Here is a 23,683-nt window from a genome sequence, read left to right as displayed (position 1 = left end):
CTTGAGCCTTGCACCCAATGTCTTGGGCAATGCCTTCATCCCCTTGCAGCTCCCCTGCTGTGCTCCTCCGGCCTCTTGCTGTCCAGAAGGTTGCATCTGCCGCAGCTCATCCTGGCGGCTCTGTCCAATGTCAGAGTAGCCTGTTCCCATCTGAACTCCTTCAGCTGGGCTTTGTACATTCACCAGGCCTTCCCCTGCCAACCTCAGCTGCCCTGTGATGCCAGCGGGCTCACATCCCTCTCCAGCTTCCTGACACTTAACAATGAGAAATTCAACTCTTCCAGCTGCAACAATAGCTGCACTGAGGCATATCTGAGACAGCAGAGCTTTATTTGATGCTTCTGCTTTATTTCAATTAGCCCTTCCCATAGCCCTCATGGCCCTCCGCGCTGTTCACGTCTTCACAACCCCGTCATATTCCACCCATGGCGTCTTTCGCGTTCTCAGCCTTCAAAAATTGTGAACCTGTTAATGAGCTCTTTAATGAGCTCAACAAGCAATTAAATGGAAGTGTGTGCCTGATCTGTTACCTTGCTGCTGGTGCCCGTTTAAAAATGGCGTCACATTCCAGGGGCGGCAGGTCCCAGTGCTGACCTCAGAGAACACGATCTATAAATCGTGCTCAGTTCCGTTCCCGCACTCAGCGGGATTTAAAAATCTGGCCCGAGCAGTTTGGTGTGTCGATAACTCTGAACACAAACTCGTACCCTGGGTATTTTAATTATAATGCTCACGCACTACTTTGTATTTTCAGTAGTCTTTTCCTTACCCCACCCAACCCCACCATACACATTCACTTTCTTTCTCAACAATGCTGTTCACTGCCATGGATGTTCATCTATTTATGAGAACGGAAGGTTTGGACTTGAGATTTCTTCATAACTATCAATGCCTATCTGACCAAACAGCTGGACGGAGTAATCAAGTAAACACAATTATTAGTGCTGGTTTATTTTTCTTCCTGATCAAATAGAATGCCAATGTTGATGCTTACTCAGCAGACAGAGGAACAACTCACAACTTAGCGGAGGGGTCGATAACCAGGGGGCATAGATTTAAGGTAAGGGGAAGGAGGTTGAGAGGGGATTTGAGGAAAAATGTTTTCACCCAGAGGGTGGTTGGAATCTGGAATACACTGCCTGAAGTGGTGGAAGAGGCAGGAACCCTCCCATCATTTAAGAAGTATTTGGATGAGCACTTGAAACGCCATAGAATACAAGGCTATGGGCCAAGTGCTGGAAAATGGGACTGGAATAGTAGGTGCTTGATGGCCGGCACAGACACGTTGGGCCGAAGGGCCTGTTTCTGTGCTGTATAACTCTATGACTTTATACACCTGCATTTTTTTGAGTGTAGTCAACTCAAGTGAGCTTTTATGGCACCCTGGTTACAACAGTTAAACAGAAGATACATTTTCTTTCTTGTTATTTTGTGGCTCTCCAAATAGAAATCTGAAGAATTGCCAAAATGGCAAAGAGTTTTCAAAATGCTTACATTCAGTTCAAACTACTAATACCTCATCAACTCATACTGAAATAGAAAATGCAACCAATGTCATACCTTTCGAACATAAGATACTGCATCTTCTTCAGTGTATACTTCAGCACTCACACCACCTCTTCTGTGTCTGGCTTTTACCACTGGATTTGGAGGCGGTGGTGAAATCTCATCATCATGAGAGTCTGACTGAGAATTGGACTTCTGGCGAGCCAAGATTTGTTTACATTCTTCCTATAATTAGACAAGAAAAAAGTGTTCATATATATATATATATATAAAAATAAGATACATGCAAGAACGTGTATTTTGCTTATGTTAAAAACAGAGTTAATATGGAGTTTCTCAAGTTCCAAAAATAGAGATGCAGAGAAACTGTTTAATGCAAAATAATAACTACAAATGATAACAGATACTATGCCACTCAGTAACAGGACATTCTTTTCATGTCCTGCGGTTTGTCCTCCACTAGTGTCTTGATTCACAAGCTGTTTTGCTTATGCACTGATTCTTGTGGCCTCGTAGAAAGCACAGAAACAAGCCTTTCAACCCAACCAATGGTCATCCACACAAGCAGCGGTCCTAATCCTATGTGCCTGTTCTGTTCCAATATCAATTTATTTCCTTTTTTCTCTAACCATCCATCTAACCTCTTAACTTCAATCGCTAACTCCAGTAGTGCATTACAGTCTCAGAACCATCTGTGAAAAATAGTTCCCCTTCGCTTTGTTCTAGATTCCTCAATAATTGAAAGCAGCCTGTTTCTATTTACACTGCCCCATCCCTACATAATTCTAAAAATCTCTATCAAATCACTCCACAATCTTATCTGTTCTTACAAGAGTCCCAATTTTTCAAAACTTTCTTTGTATTTACATTTCCTCATAGCAAGCAGCATCTTAACGAATCTGCATGATACCCTCTCCACTAAATCAACATCCTTCCTATAGTGTGGAACCCAAAACTGTAAACAGTGATCCAACGGAGGTCTTATAAGTAAAGGAAGGCATACAGCACCTTTCCTGATCTCAGGCCATCCCAAAGTGCTTTACAGCCAATTAAGTACTTTTCTAGTGTAAGCACTGTTTTTTTTACTGCAGACAATGCAGCAGCCTATTTTCACACAGCAAGCTCTCACAAACGCAAATTAAATAAATGACCAAATCGTCTGTTTTAGGTGTTGGTTGAGGGATCAATGTTGGCCAGGACACCTGGTTAACAACCCGAATCGACTCTGAATAGTGCCATTGGATCCATTACATCTAGCTGAGGGGGCAGTCTGGGCCTTATTTTAATACCTCATCCAAAAGAAGACCCTGCCAACTGTGCTGCATTCCCTTAGTATTGCACTGGTGTCAGCTTAGATTATGTGTTAAAGTTACTGGAATGAGACTTTCAAACACAAACTTCCGACTCACAGGTAAAAATGCAACCACTGAGCCACAGCTGATAACTAGGAACCAATTTTAACTCTGTGTAACTGAATAGATTTTGAGTGAGTTAAAATCTGACCCCTAGATTCACCATTAAAACTCACCTTTTATATTACTAGTATTCAATTAGCCTAGGGAAAAACTCTCATTATTGACTCCAGAATTTCCTGCTGAAACCACCTGGTCTCTACACATTTATCCCACACAGATAACAGAACACCATAAATCTGGCAAATATTTCAGCTATGCTTAAATGCTTTCCTCCAACACACAGTTATCAAACAAATCATTTGGTATTTTTGCCCAGAACTCACTGCAGTAAACATCTCACCATCCACTCGTCGTTATGACAATGAGCCATTACTTCCCAATTAGAAATACGTGAAGATAGTCCCCCATGAAGAAAAATTCGTGACCTTGCTTTCTAAAAATTTTCATTATATCTAGAGCAATGTAGTATCAGTTGCAATCAAAATGTAACTCAATCTGTGCAACATTTAATTGTTTTAAATGATTGAGGTCATTAACAGGAATTCATTGAGCAGCGCACACATTTATCTATACAAACTATACCCATTATGCTTTTCCAGGTTTTTGAAATAATTATGTGTAGCTCACAGGGCAGTAATGCACAATTGTTACACAGAAGTATGATTTTTATTTCCTTCCAAGTATGTACATTTTCTCCAAATGCAATTCCACAAATCCAGTAAAGATCTTTTATTTACGTAATATTTGCATCAACCTTGAATCTCAAGGCAGTGGGTATACATAAGCTCTTTGCGCTTATAAAAAAGCCACCTACTGGTAGGGTTTTCTTCATCCTACTGACCTGAACCAGGCCATGTTCTTTGCAAAAAAAACACATCACGAATTCTCTAAGATGCTTCAATAAAGAAAGAACGAACCTGCATTTATATGTTGCCTTTCTTGACCTCAGGATGTCACAAAGTGCTTTACAGCGAATGAAGTACTTTTGAGGTACAGGCACTTTTGGAAATGTAAGAAACACAGCTGCCAAGCACCTCCTCCAACTAGCAATGAAGGAAATTATCAGTTTCCAGGTATACATCCCAATCAGGATGGCATGTGACTTATTGATGATCATTACTATTGTACATTTCATCTTTGAAATCCTGCATACTGAGCACTTTCCTTTGTCACAGGGTAGTCTGAGTATTTAAGGCATGGATTACAAAGAACAAAGAACAGTACAGCACAGGAACAGGCCATACGGCCCTCCAAGCCTGCACTGATCTTGATGCCTGCCTAAACTAACACCTTTTGCACTTCCGGGGCCCATATCCCTCTATTCCCTTCCTATTCATATATTTGTCAAGATGTCTCTTAAACGTCGCTATCGTATCTGCTTCCACCACTTCCCCTGGCAGCATGTTCCAGGTACTCACCACCCTCTGTGTAAAAAAACTTGCCTCGCACATCCCCTCTAAACTTTGCCCCTTGCACCTTAAACCTATGTCCCCTAGTAACTGACTCTTCCACCCTGGGAAAAATCTTCTGACTATCCACTCTGTCCATGCCGCTCATAACTTTGTAAACCTCTATCATGTCGCCCCTCCACCTCCGTCGTTCCAGTGAAAACAATCCGAGTTTATCCAACCTCTCCTCAAAGCTAATGCCCTCCAGACCAGGCAACATCCTGGTAAAACTCCTCTGTACCCTCTCCAAAGCCTCCACGTCCTTCTGGTAGTGTGGCGACCAGAATTGTGCGCAATATTCTAAGTGTGGCCTAACTAAGGTTCTGTACAGCTGCAACATGACTTGCCAATTTTTATACTCTATGCCCCGACTGATGAAGGCAAGCATGCCGTATGCCTTCTTGACTACCTTATCCACCTGCGTTGCCACTTTCAGTGACCTGTGGATCTGTATGCCCAGATCTCTCTGCCTGTCAATACTCCTAAGGGTTCTGCCATTTACTGTATACCTCCCACCTGCATTAGACCTTCCAAAATGCATTACCTCACATTTGTCTGGATTAAACTCCATCTGCCATTTCTCCGCCCAAGTCTCCAACCGATCTATATATCCTGCTGTATCCTCTGACAATCCTCATCATTATCCGCAACTCCACCAACCTTTGTGTCATCCGCAAACTTACTAATCAGACCAGCTACATTTTCCTCCAAATCATTTATATATACTACAAACAGCAAAGATCCCAGCACTGATCCCTGCGGAACACCACTAGTCACATCCCTCCATTCAGAAAAACACCCATCCACTGATACCCTCTATCTTCTATGACCGAGCCAGTTCTGTATCCATCTTGCCAGCTCACCTCTGATCCCGTGTGACTTCACCTTTGGTACCAGTCTGCCATGCGGGACCTTGTCAAAGACTTTACTAAAGTCCATATAGATAACATCCACTGCCATCACTGCATCAATCATCTTCGTCACTTCCTCAAAAAACGCAATCAAATTAGTCAGACACGACCTTCCCTTCACAAAACCATGCTGTCTCTCATTAATAAGTTCGTGTGTTTCCAAATGGGAGTAAATCCCGTCCCGAATAATCCTCTCTAATAGTTTCCCTACCACTGACGTAAGGCTCACCGGCCTATAATTTCCTGGATTATCCTTGCTAATTCTTAAACAAAGGAACAACATTGGCTATTCTCCAGTCCTCTGGGACCTCACCTGTAGCCAATGAGGATGCAAAGATTTCTGTCAAGGCCCCAGCAATTTCTTCCCTTGCCTCCCTCAGTATTCTAGGGTAGATCCCATCAGGCCCTGGGGACTTATCTACCTTAATGCTTTGCAAGACACCCAACACCTCCTCCTTTTTGGTAATGAGATGACTGAGACTATCTGCACTAATAACTTGAAGAAAAATCTATTCAAAGCATAAAATCAATAAGTTCAAATCTAGTGTCAAATATTCTTCCACTGCCTTCCCTACTGGGAATTGGGGAAGAGAGAAACATTCAAAAAATTACATTGTCTAAAAATGCTCACAAGGAGCCAGAGGGCAATTACTGTGGCATTACGCTGGGATGAACCGAGCTGAGGTCAAGTGGGTGGGGAAAAAATATGAAGGAAACGTTACCACAGGGTGCTCATGTGTGTGTGTGTTCAGAGCTATATGGCTGAAAGCAGGTTGCCCAACACCTCCAAGTCAGTTCGTGATGGTGATGGCACTGTTGCTGCAGATACCTACCCTAAAGACAAATTTCATGCAATCTTAAAACCAGAGCAAGCATTTGTTTCTGAGGCAAGTGTGGGGAAGACCAGCATGAGCAGCTTCATTTCATTAAGCACTTTACCAGGATGCAATAGTCCAGTATGGGCGGCACAGTGGCGCAGTGGGTAGCACCGCAGCCTCACAGCTCCAGGGACCCGGGTTCGATTCTGGGTACTGCCTGTGCGAAGTTTGCAAGTTCTCCCTGTGTCTGCGTGGGTTTTCGCCGGGTGCTCCGGTTTCCTCCCACATCCAAAAGACTTGCAGGTGATAGGTAAATTGGCCGTTGTAAATTGCCCCTAGTATAGGGAGGTGATAGGGAATATGGGATTACTGTAGGGTTAGTATAAATGGGTGGTTGTTGGTCGGCACAGACTCGGTGGGCTGAAGGGCCTGTTTCAGTGCTGTATCTCTCAAATAAATAAAAATCAAATAAATGTCAATCTATCTAAAGAGTAAAATCTTATTTCTTCGGCAGAAAAATGATTTAGAAATATTTAGTTTATATTATATATAATCATGATGTAGTATTATTAAATTCATGGCAATGTTCAGATATATTCAAGATCTTTTCATCCACAATTTTTTCCCAGAATAATCGGTAAATGCATTAGCCTTGTTACAAATATAGAATCATAGTCATAGAGAGATACAGCACTGAAACAGGCCCTTCGGCCCACTGAGTCTGTGCCGAGCATCAACCACCTATTTATACTAATCCTACATTAATCCCATATTCCTTACCACATCCCCATCTTCCCTCAATTCTCCTACCACCTACCTACACAAGGGGCAATTTACAATCAACCTGCAAGTCTTTGGCTGTGGGAGGAAACCGGAGTACCTGGTAGAAACCCACGTGGTCACTGGGAGAACCTGCAAACTTCGCATAGGCAGTACACAGAACCGAACCCGGGTCACTGGGACTGTGAGGCTGCGGTGCTAACCACTGCGCCACTGTGCTGCCCCAAATAGCCTTTGTAACTTATCCTAAGTACATGGAATAAGATTCCATGATTAAAAACTTCATGACACAAAACAATTTTGAAAACTGGACCATCGATACATTATTGAAGTTGATTTATTGCTGAAGATCTGTAGCTCACATTTTGAGAAGAGTAGAATGGTCCTAATGTAACACTGTTATCACTTTCAAATTTATGTTAGTAAATCAAATGATTAGTTTCTGAAAATATATCAATTTAATTTATATTAAATCCATATTAAAATAACTATTTATAACGTTATAACGGTGTTTGAAAGATGAGCGATATTGTGACAGATAAAAGGAAATTTTTAGCTAAGTTAGTTAAGCTAAAGGAAGACAAAGACCAGAGCTCAATAGGATATATCCGATGATCCTGAGGGAGACAAGGGAAGATATTGCAAAGACCCTAGAAATCATATTTCAGGGCTTGAGTGTAGATGGGTGCCAGAGTACTGAAGAGTAGGCCATGCAAAACCTACCAATATTTAGAAAGGGAGACGGAGTTAATCTGGGTAATTACAGACCAGTTAGTTTAACATATACTGTAATGAAAGTCTGAGCCTTTAATTACTACGTATCTAGATAAAAGAGAAAATAGCTAGAAGTAGCCAGCAAAGATTTCAAAAGGGACAATAAGGGACATGCTCGATATAGATAGTAATAGAATAGAATTTCCAACAGAAGACGACCATTAGTTTACTTAGCCACAGTATTCCCTTGGTGCATTCCCCAAATCCCATTTGATAGCAGGAACCTGAATTGTTCCTTCTTGAAACCAATTTCTTGGTCCAATACCCATTCTGGTAATCTGTTCGACATACTTACCACCCCTTTCGGTTAAAAGAAAAGTTCTTCCTGCATTTCCAGATTTCTTTTTGTTGTTCTTAATTTGTAAATATGACCCTCTCCCCCACCCCCATCTTATGATTACATTCTGAACATGACAGAAAAAAATACTTGGATCTAACTTGTCCAAACTTTTCAAAATTTTAAAATCTTCTATCACAACCCCTCTCAGTATTCTTCTGCAGGAAGAGAGAAAGACCTAGTCATTACGTTCTGTGATCAAGTGTGTAAACACAATAGAATAGAATTAAGGAGGAGGATATCAACTTGGATTAAAAACAAGGTTCGGAGAGAGAAAAAACGGAGAATAAGCATAATGGGAACTTTTTCCAGAGTGATTTGAAGTGGGTAGTGGAGTCCCACAGAGTTCAGTTCTGGGGACATTTGTGTTCACTGTGCATATGAATGATTTAGATATAGGCCTCAGTGTTGAATAGGAGGAATAATTAATCAATCAAAGGATTCTGCAATGACATATTAGAAGGTAGGAGAATAGGCTACAAAGTGACAAATGGATGTAATCTAAGTGTGAGATAATGCATTTTAGAAAAAAAAAGAGAAGTAATAATCTGAATAGAAGACAGCTCAGTGCTGTGGAAGAGCAGAGAAATTTGCAGGTGCAGTTCACAGGACATTAAAGACAGCACCTAAGGTTGATACGGTTGTAAAAAGATAACAGAGGTATGTAATAGAAAAGCAAAGAGGTAATGATGAACCTACATAAAACCTCAACAAGACCTCAGTTAGAATGCTGTGTGTAGTACTGGACTCCACACTATAAGAAGGATATAGAGAGGATACAGCTCAGATTCATTAGATGCTGCCTGGGCAAGGACAAGAAGACCGACTTAAATTTTTTTTGTTGGAACACAGATTACAGGTGTTTAAAATTATGAATGGATGAGACAGGGTACATTGGAGCAGATTGATTCCATTAGTTGAGGGGTCAAGAATTATAGACTGCTGAGAGAAATCACAGAGTTACAGCACAGAAGGAGGCTATTTGGCCTTTCGTGTCTGTGTCGGCCAAAAAAACTAGCCCCCCAATCTAATCCTGCCTTCCAGCACCTCGTCCAGAGCCTTGCAGGTTACAGCACTTCAGGTGCATGTCCAGGTAACTTTTAAATGAGTTGAGGGTTTCTGCCTCCACCACCATTCCTGGCAGTGAATTCCAGACACCCACCACCCTCTTTGGGTGAAAAAGTTTTTCCTCATGTCCCCTCTAATCCTTCTACCAATCACCTTAAATCTGTGCCCCTTGGTAATTGACGTTCTAGGGGAAACAGGTTCTAGGCCCTTCATAATTTTGTGCCCCTCATAATTTTGTACACCTCCATTAAGTCACCCCCTCAGCCTCCTCCGTTCTAAGGAAAACAAGCCTAGTCAATCCAATCTTTCCTCATAGCTGCCACTTTCAAGCCCTGGCAACAAATCTCCTCTGTACTCTCTCCAGAGCAATTATGTCCTTTCTGTAATGTGGTGATCAGAACTGTATGCAATGCTCCAGCTTTGGCCTAACCAGCATTTTATACAGTTCCAGCATTACATCCCTGCTTTTGTATTCTTTACCTCAGCCAATAAAGGAAAGCATTCCATATGCCTTCTTCGCCACTCTATCTATCTGTCCTGCCACCTTCAGGGATTTGTGGACGTGCACTCCCAGGTCTCTCACTTCTTCTACCTCTCTCGCTATTCTCCCGTTTATTGTGTATTCCCTCGCTTTGTTTTCCCTCCACAAATGCATTACTTCACACTTCTCTGGACTGAATTCCATTTGCCACTTTTCCACCCACTTAACCAAAGCACTGATATCATTCTGGAGTCTACAGCTATCCTCTTGACTATCAACTACATGGTCAATTAATTTCCCAATCATGCCTCCCACATTTAAGTCCAAATCACTAATATATACCACAAACAGCAAGGGACCCAACACTGAGCTCTGTGGAACGACACTGGAAACCGCTTTCCATTCACAAAAACGTCCATCGATTACTACCCTTTGTTTCCTCTCACTGAGCCAATTTTGGATCCAACCTGCCACATACCCCAATATCCCATGGGCTTTCATTTTATCGACCAGTCTGCCATGCGGGACCTTGTCAAATACCTTACTAAAATCCATGCAGACCACATCCACTGCACTACCCTCATCAATCCTCCTTGTTACTTCCTCAATAAACTCAATCAAGTTAGTAAGACATGACCTTACCTTAACAAATCCATGCTGACTATTCCTGATTAATCTGTGCCTAAGTGGCAGTTTATCCTGTCCCTCAGAATTGATTCTAATAATTTACCCACCACCGAGGTCAGACTGACCGGCTTATAATTACTTGGCCTTTCCCTCGTACCCTTTTTAAACAATGGTAAAAATGTTTGCAGAGCTCCAATCCTCTGGCACCTTGCCCGTATCCAATCAGGATTTGAAGATGATCCACAGCACATTTGAGGATTTGAAGATAATCCACAGCACATTCGTCATTTCCTCCCTGGCTTCCTTTAACAACCTGGGATGCAATCCATCCGGCCCTGGTGATTTATCCACTTTCAAGGATGTCAGACCCTCTCATACTTCCTCTCTCATTATGCTTATCGTATCTAATATTTCACACTCCTCTTTAACTACAATATCTGCATCAACCCTCTCCTTTGAGAAGACAAAGACAAAAACTCATTAAGAACCCTGCCCACATCTTCTGCATCCACACATAAGTTCCCTTGTACATCTCTGGTAGGCCCTACCCTTTCCTTAGTTATCCTCTTGCTCTTAATGTACTGATAAAACATCTTTGGGTTTTCCTTGATTTTACCTGCTAATAATTTTTTATGTCCTCTCTTTGCTTTTCTAATTTCCTTTTTTACTTCACCCCTGCACCTTCTGTCCTCCTCTAGGCTTTCTAAAGTATTTGTGATCATCATATGCTTTCTTTTTCTACTTTAACTTACCCTGTAAGTTTCTAGATAATGAGGGGGCTCTAGATTTGGCCATACCACCCTTTATCTTTGAGGGGACATGCCTACAGTGTGCCTGTAGTATCTCGCTTTTGAATGTCTCCCACTGATTTGCCACTGATTTTTCTTCAAGTCCACTTTCGCCAGATCACCCCTCAGTTTCGTAAAATTTGCCTTCCCCCAACTTAGAACTTTTATTCCTGTTTTATTTTTGTCCTTTTCCATGATTATGCGAAACTAACTGTATTATGATCCATCTTCCATATAAATCTTCTGTGTGGCATTTTTTTGAATATCTTCCTGAAGTTCACATATACATCCATTACACTATCTTGATCAATCTTCTCTGTTACCTCAAAAAATTCAATAAAGTTAGTCAGATATATTTTACCTTCAACAAATCCATGCCTTTCCAAATCCAAGTTTATTTTGTCTTCAATAATAGATTCCAATAACTTCCGCACCACTGATGTCAGGTTGACTGGCCTGTCGTATCCTGGTTTATTGCCCTCATCTTGCCTGAATAGATGGTTAATACATTAGCAACCTTGCAGTCCTCTGGCACTACTCCTGTATCCACTGAATATCTTAAAGATTGTGATCAATGCCTCTGCTATTTATACTTCTGTTTCTTTCAGCAATCCATCTGGATGGTGATTTATCAACTTTCATCAATGCCAATCTTTTTAGTATGTCTTCTCTGTCTATTATGCTGTCCATAACTTCTCTCTTCTTTTAATGTAACCTTCACATTATCCACTTCCTTTGTGAAGGCAGATGCAAAGAACTCCTTAAATACATTTGCCATGTCCTCTGCCTCTATAGGAAGATTTCCTTTCGGGTCCTTAATAGGCTAACTTTTTCCCTAGCAAACCACTTGCATTTTATTTGTTAATCAAATATTTTAGGGCTCAATTTAATGGTGCCTGATAATCTTTTCTTGTAACCTCTTTTTACTTCCTGTGTTAACTTTCTCAATTCCCTCCTGTGCTTCCAATAAGCTTCCTGGTTATTAAATGAATCTTGTACATGACATTTGCCACGAGCCTCCTCTTATTTTACTTTAACTTTAATTTCTTTGGTCACCCAGGACACATCAGCTTTGGACGCTCTACCTTTTGTCTTTAAAAGGAACATGCCTAGTTTATACCAGAACTATCTCTTCCCTGAATGTCCTCCATTGCTGCATTACTGCTTGACCCTGGAATCACCTTTTCCAATCTAGTTGTGCTAGGTCCCTTCTCATTCACTAAAATTCGCTCTTCCCCATTGGAACGTTTTTACCATCAATATTTACTGGACTCTTTCCATAATTACTTTAAACCAGACTATGTTGTGGTCACTGTTGGCAAGATAATCTCCTGCTGCAACACACTCCACATAGAGTCATAGAGAGATACAGCACCGAAACAGGCCCTTCAGCCCACTGAGTCTGTGCCGACCATCAACCATCCATTTATACTAATCCTACATTAATCCCATATTCCCTACTACATCCCCCGACTTAATTTCCCAGAACCAGATCCAACACTGCTTCCTTCCTTGTTGGACTGGAGATATGTTGATCGAGAAAGCTCTCCTGTGCACATATCTTATTTTACTCTTTCAAGGAATGTGGGCATCATTGGCAAGGCCAGCATTTGTTACCCATCCCTAACTGCCCTTGACAACTGAATGGCTTACTAGGCCATTTGAGAGGGCAGTTAAGAATTAACCACATTGCTGTGGGTCTGGAATTACATGTAAGCCAGACCAGGTAAGGATGGCAGATTACTTTCCCTAAAAGACATTAGTGAACGAGATGGGTTTTTACGACAATCGATGATAGTTTCATAGCACCATTACTGAGACTAGCTTTCAACTCCAGATTTTTAATTAATTAACTGAACTTATTAATTAATTGAATATAAATTCCAGTGGCCTTCATAGTGGGATTTGAAGCCGTATCACCAGGGCATTAGCTGAGGCCTCTGGATTACTAGTTCAGTAGCATTACCACTACACCACCGCCTCCCTTAAATACTCCTTCCCTACCCATAGTAAGGTTTGTTTTTTACATACCTTTGCAATTAGCCGACAAATCTGCTCATATATCTCCCTCTCGCTGTTTGGTGCTCCATATGTTACGACCGAGGTGGAAGGAGTGCACTGTTTATTCTAGTTCCACTTCTCCACAGGTCACAACATATATTTAAATTTTTTCCCACTTACTGATACGGTCATTCATAGACTCTATTTTTATCCCAAACAAACCAACAAGGTTTCTTTAATAAACAACATTTTCAGTTTGTTATACAGGTTTTAGCCAGTAATTAAGTAAAGCATAAATACACAGACTTAAATATTAAATTTTACCTTAGCCCCTCACACTCACACCCACACATACACTGGTTACCTGGAAAAATAAAGGGATTTTTGTTTTTTAGAGCTCTATTACAAACAAAAAACACACTTGGCTGAATACTTGCTCATTATTGAAGAAAAGAGCAGATGAGATATATTGTGTTCTAAAACTGGTATACAGTCTGGCCTCCAAGTACACGTAGACGGGTCACTGGGATCTTGTAGAACAGTTCTTTTCAGGCGGCGTTGAGAATTAATTTAGCAGGCTTTTCTTCAAAGACAGGAGACAAGATGAGTTGACACAGTGGACTTCTCAGGGTCTTTTAGAAAGGCGCTGGAAAGCTGAGCTGGGTTATTGTATCCTCTTCTCTCCTTGGAAGTTCTCTTCCCTTCCTGGAAGTTCTCTCCCTTTTTATCCAGCTTAACCCGAAGTCAAAATAATTCAAAGTGAATCTGACAACAGGAGGTCATCCTTTGACCTCCATCAATCTTGGCCTGTCACTTAATTGTAAACAACCTCTCCAGATATCCAAAGTTCTCTGTTGTTTAATGAGCAGGAAGTCAGGTAGTTGCCCGGAAAGGCTGGTCTTCCTCACAAGATCTCTCAGTGCCCCTTTTAAAAAACATTTCCAGGGACTGTTTTCCAAAGTCAAGTGGCCTTTGCATGACCCCCTTTGAAAACCCTAAAGTTTAACATTTCTTCAATCTTTCAAAAATGAATCCACAAAAAATATATTTAACAAAACAGAGGCACTTTTGTAACACATAAAACTACCAATATAGCAGCTCCTCCTTTGTTCCTCAACTCAAGCCAAATAGATTCAGTTCTAGAACCAGCTAGTATAGGCTTTTTATTTAGAATTGCAACATCATCCTTAATCAATACTGCCACAGCCTCTCCTCTTTTTTCTTTTCCATCATCCCTGAATACTTGGTAAGCAGGAATATTAAGAACCCATTCCCGGTCTTGTTTCAGCCATGTCTCTGCTAATGCAACCATGTCATAATCCCATGTGGCAATTTATCAGTTACACTATGAACACTGACATGCATACAATTTAATACCTCCTTCGCCACTTCTGCTATTTTCCTGAATATAGTCCCTGAAATTTTTGGAATATTTCTAATTTTACAGCTGTTTATTTCTCTCTGATCTCATTTCTGCTCTCTCTGCCACTTACTAGCTCCCCTCCCCACTGCCAAATTAGAAAGAAAGTTTACTTGGGTCACACGTCATAACCTTTCCTTCTGCTCCTAATTTGTTTTCCCCACACATTTCTCATTTCCCTCTCCTGATTTAGTTGCTTTACATTTTTAGTTTTCCCTTTAACTGTAGTACCTAAAGCATAAGTTCTCACTAATATTCTATTCTCTTCCTTTCCTTTTGTTTTAGAATTATTATTTACACTACCTTTTCCACCTGAGCCCAGATCACCCTCAAATGATCCAAATGCAAGTGGATCTTGAAAAAAGAGTCACATCGTGAACCCAAATAGACTTTCAAGCAATGTCAAACAAATGCTAGATATATTCCAGAATGCAGGTCAGGATATGAAATGCGAGTAACCTACATTTTGTACTTGGTGTTCTAAACTCTAATATCGGACATCCTGAAAACCCCTCTACCACTAGGGATGAGATCCTGATATAATAGTTGTTTATTAATAACCAAGCTATTTCTCATAATATCTCTGGGTTCACCTGCAATATTTGACCCCCACCAAATGTGAATGAGGATCATCTTTGTGAAACAATATTTTTACTTCATTGCCAGGATGTTTGAGACAACAGTTTGCAGGGCCAATATAGGGAAACAAGAATAACTTTTGTTCTACCTTCTAGTTAATGAAGACATAGGAAACACATACAGAAATATTTAATATGTCCAGAAAAACAAAAGTCTTAACTCTGCCCTTAACAGCAACATGGGAATTGAAGGGCATCCAGAGGTAATTGAGGGTTTAAACTAGTGTGGCAGGGGGGTGGGAACCAGAGCAGTTGGACAGCAGGTGAAAGAAATGAGGGGGAACTAGTAAATAAGGTCAGTAAGACTAAGAGGAAGAGCAGGCAGGGAGATGTTGCTGAGCACAGCAGGACTAGTGGTCTAAAGTGCATTTGTTTCAATGCGAGAAGTATAACAGATAAGGCAGATGAACTTAGAGCTTGGATTAGTACTTGGAACTATGATGTTGTTGCTATTACAGAGACTTGGTTGAGGGAAGGACAGGATTGGCAGCTAAATGTTCCGGGATTTAGAAGTTTCAGGCAGAATAGAGGGGGATGTAAAAGGGGTGGGGGAGTTGCATTACTGGTTAAGGAGAATATCACAGCTGTACTGCGGGAGGACACCTCGGAGGGGTCATGCAGCGAGGCAATATGGGTGGAGCTCAGGAATAGGAAGGGTGCAGTCACGATGTTGGGGGTTTACTACAGGCCTCCAAAAAGCCAGCGGCAGGTAGAGGATCAGATATGTAGACAGATTTAGGAAAGACGTAAAGGTAACAGGGTTGTAGTGGTGGGTGATTTTAACTTCCCCTATATTGACTGGGACTCACTTAGTGCTAGGGGCTTGGATGGGGCAGAATTTGTAAGGAGCATCCAGGAGGGCTTCTTGAAACAATATGTAGATAGTCCAACTAGGGATGGGGCCGTACTGGACCTGGTATTGGGGAATGAGCCCGGCCAGGTGGTCCAAGTTTCAGTAGGGGAGCATTTCGGGAACAGTGACCATAATTCCCTAAGTTTTAAGGTATTTGTGGATAAGGACAAGAGTAGTCCTCAGGTGAAGGTGCTAAATTGGGGGAAGACTAATTATAACAATATTAGGCAGGAACTGAAGAATTTAGATTGGGGGCGGCTGTTTGAGGGTAAATCAACATCTGACATGTGGGAGTCTTTCAAACGTCAGTTGATTAGAATCCAGGACCAACATGTTCCTGTGAGGAAGAAGGATAAGTTTGGCAAGTTTCGGGAAGCTTGGATATCATGGGATATTGTGAGCCTAGTCAAAAAGAAAAAGGAAGCATTCGTAAGGGCTGGAAGGCTGGGAACAGACAAAACCCTTGAGGAATATAAAGACAGTCGGAAGGAACTTAAGCAAGGAGTCAGGAGGGCTAAAAGGGGTCATGAAAAGTCATTGGCAAACAGGATTAAGGAGAATCCCAAGGCTTTTTATACATATATAAAGAGCAAGAGGGTAACAGGGAAAGGGTTGGCCCACTCAAGGACAGAGGAGGGAATCTATGTGTGGAGCCAGAGGAAATGAGCGAGGTACTAAATGAGTACTTTGCATCAGTATTCACCAAAGAGAAGGACTTGGTGGATGATGAGTCTAGGGAAGGGAGTGTAGATAGTCTGGGTCATGTCGTTATCAAAAAGGAGGTGGTGTTGGGCGTCTTGCAAAGCATTAGGGTAGATAAGTCCCCAGGGCCTGATGGGATCTACCCCAGAATACTGAGGGAGGCAAGGGAAGAAATTGCTGGGGCCTTGACAAAAATCTTTGCATCCTCATTGGCTACAGGTGAGGTCCCAGAGGACTGGAGAATAGCCAATGTTGTTCCTTTGTTTAAGAAGGATAGCAAGGATAATCCAGGAAATTATAGGCCGGTAAACCTTACGTCAGTGGTAGGGAAATTATTAGAGAGGATTCTTCCGGACAGGATTTACTCCCATTTGGAAACAACTGAACTTATTAGCGAGAAGCAGCATGGTTTTGTGAAGGGGAGGTCGTGTCTCACTAACTTGATTGAGTTTTTTGAGGAAGTGACGAAGATGACTGATGAAGGAAGGGCAGTGGATGTTGTCTATATGGACTTCAGTAAAGCCTTTGACAAGGTCCCGCATGGCAGACCGGTACAAAAGGTGAAGTCACACGGGATCAGAGGTGAGCTGGCAAGATGGATACAGAACTGGCTCGGTCATAGAAGACAGAGGGTAGCAGTGGAAGGGTGCTTTTCTGAATGGAGGGCTGTGACTAGTGGTGTTCCGCAGGGATCAGTGCTGGGATCTTTGCTGTTTGTAGTATATATAAATGATTTGGAAGAAAATGTAGCTGGTCTGATTAGTAAGTTTTCAGACGACACAAAAGTTGGTGGAGTTGCGGATAGTGATGAGGATTGTCAGAGGATACGGCAGGATATAGATCAGTTGGAGACTTGGGCGGAGAACTGGCAGATGGAGTTTAATCCAGACAAATGTGAGGTAATGCATTTTGGAAGATCTAATACAGGTGGGAAGTATACAGTAAATGGCAGAACCCTTAGGAGTATTGACAGGCAGAGAGATCTGGGCGTACAGGTCCACAGGTCACTGAAAGTGGCAACGCAGGTGGATAAGGTAGTCAAGAAGGCATACGGCATGCTTGCCTTCATCGGTCGGGGCACAGAGTATAAAAATTGGCAAGTCATGCTGCAGCTGTACAGAACCTTAGTTAGGCCACACTTAGAATATTGCGTGCAATTCTGGTCGCCACACTACCAGAAGGATGAGGAGGCTTTGGAGAGGGTACAGAAGAGGTTTACCAGGATGTTGCCTAGTCTGGAGGGTATTAGCTATGAGGAGAGGTTGGATAAACTCGGATTGTTTTCACTGGAACGATGGAGGTGGAGGGGCGACATGATAAGAGGTTTACAAAGTTATGAGTGGCATGGACAGAGTGGATGGTCAGAAGATTTTTCCCAGGGTGAAAGAGTCAGTTACTAGGGGACATAGGTTTAAGGTGCGAGGGGCAAAGTTTCGAGGGGATGTGTGAGGCAAGTTCTTTCCACAGAGGGTGGTGAGTGCCTGGAACTTGCTGCCGGGGGAGGTGGTGGAAGCAGGTACGATAGCAACGTTTAAGAGGCATCTTGACAAATACATGAATAGGATGGGAATAGAGGGATACAGTCCCCAGAAGTGCAGAAGGTGTTAGTTTAGGCAGGCATCAAGATCGGCGCAGGCTTGGAGGGCAGAATGGCTTGTTCCTGTGCTGTACTGTTCTTTGTTCGAAACAGGTCAATCTTCAGACACCATCCATCTACTGAAAATGTCCTGAACAACCTATGGTGAATGTTCCAATTGTTTTAATAAATTATAACATGACCAATAACATCTGCCACTATGTTGTCTATTAACACAGTGTTCTGGAGCTAGTTTTATTGCTTACTTCCAACTGACTAAGCCCAGGTGGATTGCACTATTAATGGTCAGTGAAACAAGAGGTGGCAGAGACATACGCAGCTGTACACAGTGTACACAAATGTGTGTACTTTGTGGCAACAAACTAACTGTTGAAGCTCACATTGCAACAAATAGTCTGCTACCCAAGGGGTCTGAATGAGAGATCATTCGTGCTCTGCTCCTGGATGCTTTCATCGTTGATCGTGGCTCCAGGTCCTACCTTACACTGTCACTTCACTCCAGGGTTGGACTGCCTTTGCTACAGGTGGAAATTCCTAGTCTTCTGATAGTTTTTGCTTAATCAGGAATTTCCACAAGGGACATAGACTACAACAGAAGAGCTGAACTGCCAGGTTATTAATTCTTATGCTTTTTCTTAAAAGGCTTCCTGGTCGTCAGCACAGATTTTCATTGATCTCCTTTACAATTCATCATTTTTGCTCTTGGTGTACTTGTCCATAGATCACTGAAGGCAGCAACACAGGTAGATAAAGTGGTTAGGAAGACATATGGGATACTTGCCTTTATTCGCCGAGGGGTAGAATATAAGAGCAGGGAGGTTATGATGGAGCTGTATAAAACGCTAGTTAGGCCACAGCTGGAGTACTGTGTACAGTTCTGATCACCACACAATCGGAAGGATGTGATTGCCCTGGAGAGGGTGCAGAGGAGATTCACCAGGATGTTGCCTGGGCTGGAGCATTTCAGCTATGAAGAGAGACTGGCTGAGCTAGGGTTGTTTTCCTTACAGCAGAGAAGACTGAGGGGGGAACCTGATTGAGGTATACAAAATTATGAGGGGCATTGATCGGAAGAAACTTTTTCCCTTAGCGGAGGTGTCAATAACCAAGGGGCATAGATTTAAGTTAAGGGGCAGGAGGTTTAGAAGGGATTTGAGGAAAAATATTTTCACCCAGAAGTGGTTGGAATCTGGAACACGCTGCCTGAAGGGGTGGTAGAGGCAGGAACCCTCACAACATTTACGGAGTATTTAGATGAGCACTTGAAACGCCATAGCTTACAAGGTTATGGGCCAAGTGCTGGAAAATGGGATTAGAATAGATAGGTGCTTGATGACCGGCGCGGATACGGGGGGCCAAAGGGCCTGTTTCTGTGCGGTCTTACACTATGACTATGACAGATTTTTTGTTAAGTGTATCATTATGCCTCCCTTAAAAAGTACAGACAATACACTTCTGTAAGCATGCCATCAAGTACCTGCTGGTGCTCACCTGAACTCTACATTATCTGCTACACTCTCAATGTTCTCTGCAGAATTCAGGTTATCAGTTGTAGTAGCTTATCAATATCCTTTCAATCTGTGCTAAAAGAAAGATAGACCTTACATTTATATAGCACTTTCTGTGACCTTAGGATGTCCTAAAAGTGCTTTACAGCCAATTCAGTACTTTTGAAGAGTAGTCATTGTTGTAATATAGGGAAAACAGCAGCCAATTTGCACACAGCAAGGTCCCACAAACACCAATGGGATAAACGACCATGGGCTGAATTTTTCGGCGGAGCATCAGGTCCTGATGCCACAGCTGGAAGTGAAAACTGACTCCACTCCAGCAGGCAGCAGAAGGCATTTTGCTGCCAGCGGCCAATTAACAGGCCACCGTCCAATTGAGAACACCCAATCAGAGGGTCGGTGGCTCAGCAGCCTCAACAGCAGCTTGGGGGAGAACAGGGGGTCATGGTGCACCAGCGGCCCCTCTGTGGAGCACCCATCAAGGACACAAAATGCCCACAGGGGTGGAAAGCAGCCTTTAATTGGGCCCTAAATGGCTCAATTAGCTGTCCAGCGGGCAGCCGGGCCACTATGCTTCCTGCCGCTGGCAATATGCCTTGGCAGTGGAAAGTCGTCAGGCTCCCCTCCCGACGCCTTCCCCTGCCATATTGCCAGCCCTCCCACCTCGTCAACAAAGGGCTGGGAAAATTCAGCGCTATGCCATCTGTTTTAGTGGTGCCATGTCTCATCCAAAAGATGGCAGCGCCAATACTGCCGTACTCCCTCAGTATTGCACTGGAGTGGGGCTCGAACCCACAACTTTCTGGCTCCGGGGCGATTCTTCTGAGACTTGTTTTCTGATATTGTTAACTACAAATCAATTAAAGTCAATAAGTCTTGTAGTCCCTTAATATCTTCAATATCTGACGATTGGATTCGGAGGAATGGGAGAGGAGTATCTATGTGAATAGGGGCAGGGTTAGTGGATGATGAGGACCTCTGAAATGGGGAAGGGGAGGATAGGGTGAGAAAGTGACTCAAAGCAGAGATTGATTGGGGGTTAGAGGACAGCATCTTTGATAGAAAAATCCCTCTAAGGAGGGAGAAAAATAAGTATTCGTGTTGCTTTTGGATAAGTGATTGTTTGGTCAGTTAAATATTAATCACCACAAATATGATTTATTTTTGTTCTTCATATTCAATATCAACGGAGATACTAAAAATGTATTTGAAAATTCATTAGGATGGACCACTTTTAATGGGAAAATTCAAAAGGTTGCCAAGGGAGTATGCACAGACATAGGAGGAACTGGAGAAAGTCAATCTGTCCATCAAGCCTGTTCCGCCATGTAATCTGATCTATACCTCAACATAATGTACCTGCTTTTGCTCCACATCCCTTGATTTTTGTTTGGTAAGGAAATCAAACAATTTCGGTCTTGAAAATTTCAACGGATCCAATTTTAATTGACCCAGAATCCACGACCTTTTTAGGGACAGTTTTCCATTAGCCTTTGTGAAAAAGTTGTTACCCAATTTCACTCCTAAATAGCCTAGCTATAATTTTAAGATTTTGGCCCGTTGTTCTAGATTCCCCAACCAGAGGAAATAGTTTCTCGATATCTACCCTATGAATTCCCTTAATTGTTTTACATACCTCAATCAGATCACTCCTTCAACCTTCTAAACTCAAAGGAGTACAAGCCAACCTGTGCTCATAACTGAACCCTTAAAACCCTGGTAACAAATCTACATTCTAACCCTTCCAAAACCAGAATATCTTCTCTGAAGTTTGGTGCCAAAACTCCAGATGTGGTCTGACCAAGACCCTGTATAACTAAATCATCCCTTCCTTGCTGGAGAAATATGTATTGTTTTTACCTTTGGTGAAGAAGGGGCTGGGAACACTGGCTGAGCAAGTTCAGCTGAGAAGGCCATCATCAATGAAGAGGATAAGGCTCTCTCAGGTCCATGTGGCTACAATAATGCTTCCTATAGAGACATATTCCTGCAGTTTCCCACTGTCTGGGTTTCAGGTTAGAGAAGAACACAAAAAAAGTACTTAGTATGTAATGAGGCAGTCAGCATTCACAAGAGGGCAGCACAGTGGCACAGTTAGCACCGCAGCCTCACAGCTCCAGGCACCCGGGTTCGATTCTGGGTACTGCCTGTGCGGAGTTTGCAAGTTCTCCCTGTGACTGCGTGGGTTTTCGCCGGGTGCTCCGGTTTCCTCCCACAGCCAAAGTCTTGCAGGTTGATAGGTAAATTGGCCGTTGTAAATTGCCCCTAGTGTAGGTAGGTGATAGGGAATATGGGATTCCTGTAGGGTTAGTATAAATGGGTGGTTGTTGGTCGGCACAGACTCGGTGGGCCGAAGGGCCTGTTTCAGTGCTGTATCTCTAAATAAAATTTTTTTTAAAAAGATTCTCTGGTACGAACATCTGGCATTTGAATATTTCTCAAAAGCAAAAGAATGCTCTAGGGTACAACGTCTAGGTACCCCAGGCTATGGCTCAGTCTGTAATGCAAGGGGAATCTTAAAAGGGAATCTACTTTTCATTGCCTTTCAAGTCACAGCACACATATTCTACAAATTTTTCTCAAAACATCCTCAGTCGGCAAGCTCAGAGCTCTTCTCTTGCATGATAGATTTCCCATGCAAGGAGAGAGCCTATTAATCACAGCTATCAATTCTTCAACAGGTACAACATACATGAGTTTCACTGATTTTGGGTGGATTATGTGTTATATGATTCTATTAGAATTTGCTGCTAATAAGTGAGGGAGTTCGGTAAGGAGGGGAACTATAAATTAAGAAAAAGTATATTTGACTGCACTCAGTCAGAGCAGCGCGAAACAGTGAGGCTCGCTGTCGCCTGTAACCAATCAACGCCCGCATTAAGAAAGAGAAAAAAGAGGTGTGACATCACAGGGAAGCAGGTAGGTGATTGGCTGCTGAGTACTGCAGTTTAGGGATGTGTCTCAACAACTGGCAGACTAAAAACGAGAAACAAATTATGTATTAATAATCAGGAACAAGTGAGTTTTTTTTGAGTAAGGTTTATTTTAACTAGTGAAGTGTATTGATTACTGGTAGGATTCATCAGTACTGGTACGGTTTTATTAATAGTTCTCCGGTGTTTTAGTATTGCTAACATTTCTTTTCTTTAAGCCGTAGCAAAGGGTCAACTAATAAATAAAGGAAATGCAGGGTTGTTTCAACGTCGAGAATGCACCTCCTGTGCTATGTGGGAGCTCTCGGATGCGTCCCATATTCTGGATAACCATTTATACAGGAAGTATCATCAATTAAAGCAACTTGAGCTCCGAGTTTTGGAACCCGAGCGGCAGCTGGCGACACTATGGTGCATTCGTGGGGATGAGAGCAGTGTGGATAGCACGTTTATCGATGTGGTCACCCCATAGTTTAAGATTATGCAGGGAGATTGGGAATGGGTGACCACCAGGAAGTCAAAAAGAAACATGCAGGTAGTGGCAGGAGCCCCCGGATTGCATCTCACTCTCCAGCAGGTATTCAGTTCTGAACGCCAGTGAGAGTGATGGTTCATGGGGAGTGCAGCCAGAGGCAAGTCCATGGCATCAGGGGTGACTCAGTTGCACGGGGGGATACAGGGAAGACTGGAAGAGTCACAGTGATAGGTGATTCAATAGTCAGAGGAACAGACAGGTGTTTCTGTGGCCGCAGACGTGAATCCAGGATGATGTGTTGCCTCCCTGGTGCCAGGGCCAAGGATGTCACTGAGCGGCTGCACAGCATCCTGAAGGGGGAGGGTGAACAGCGAGAAGTTGCTGTCCACATCAGGATCAACAACATAGGAAGAAAGAGGGATGTGGTCCTGCAGTCAGAATTTAGGGAGATAGGTAAGAAATTAGCAATCATCTCCAGATTACTCCGAGTGCCACACGCTGGGAGTAGAAGGATAAGACAGATGAATAGGTGGCTGGAAAGATGGTGCAATGTTCTTGGAACATTGGGAATGGCTGTAGGCTGCAGGAAGATATTGATGG

At 42.6% G+C, this 23,683-nt stretch overlaps 1 protein-coding gene across 4 annotated transcripts in view; it reads right to left on the bottom strand.

Moving 5' to 3' along the window:
- The window catches only part of prkar1b (protein kinase, cAMP-dependent, regulatory, type I, beta), a 241,132-nt gene that overhangs the window by 159,449 nt on the left and 58,000 nt on the right, over window positions 1–23,683 (bottom strand). For all 4 annotated transcript variants that reach the window (XM_068056885.1, XM_068056884.1, XM_068056886.1 and 1 more), the window contains one exon: window positions 1,561–1,731. In XM_068056885.1, the coding sequence (XP_067912986.1) occupies window positions 1,561–1,731 (171 nt within the window). The remainder of the gene's footprint in view (window positions 1–1,560; window positions 1,732–23,683) is intronic.

Source organism: Heterodontus francisci, chromosome 24, assembly GCF_036365525.1.
Source record: "Heterodontus francisci isolate sHetFra1 chromosome 24, sHetFra1.hap1, whole genome shotgun sequence".
Taxonomy (NCBI): domain Eukaryota; kingdom Metazoa; phylum Chordata; class Chondrichthyes; order Heterodontiformes; family Heterodontidae; genus Heterodontus; species Heterodontus francisci.
The sequence above is the reverse complement of the archived record's forward strand: the minus strand, read 5'-3'. Positions and strand labels throughout refer to the sequence as shown.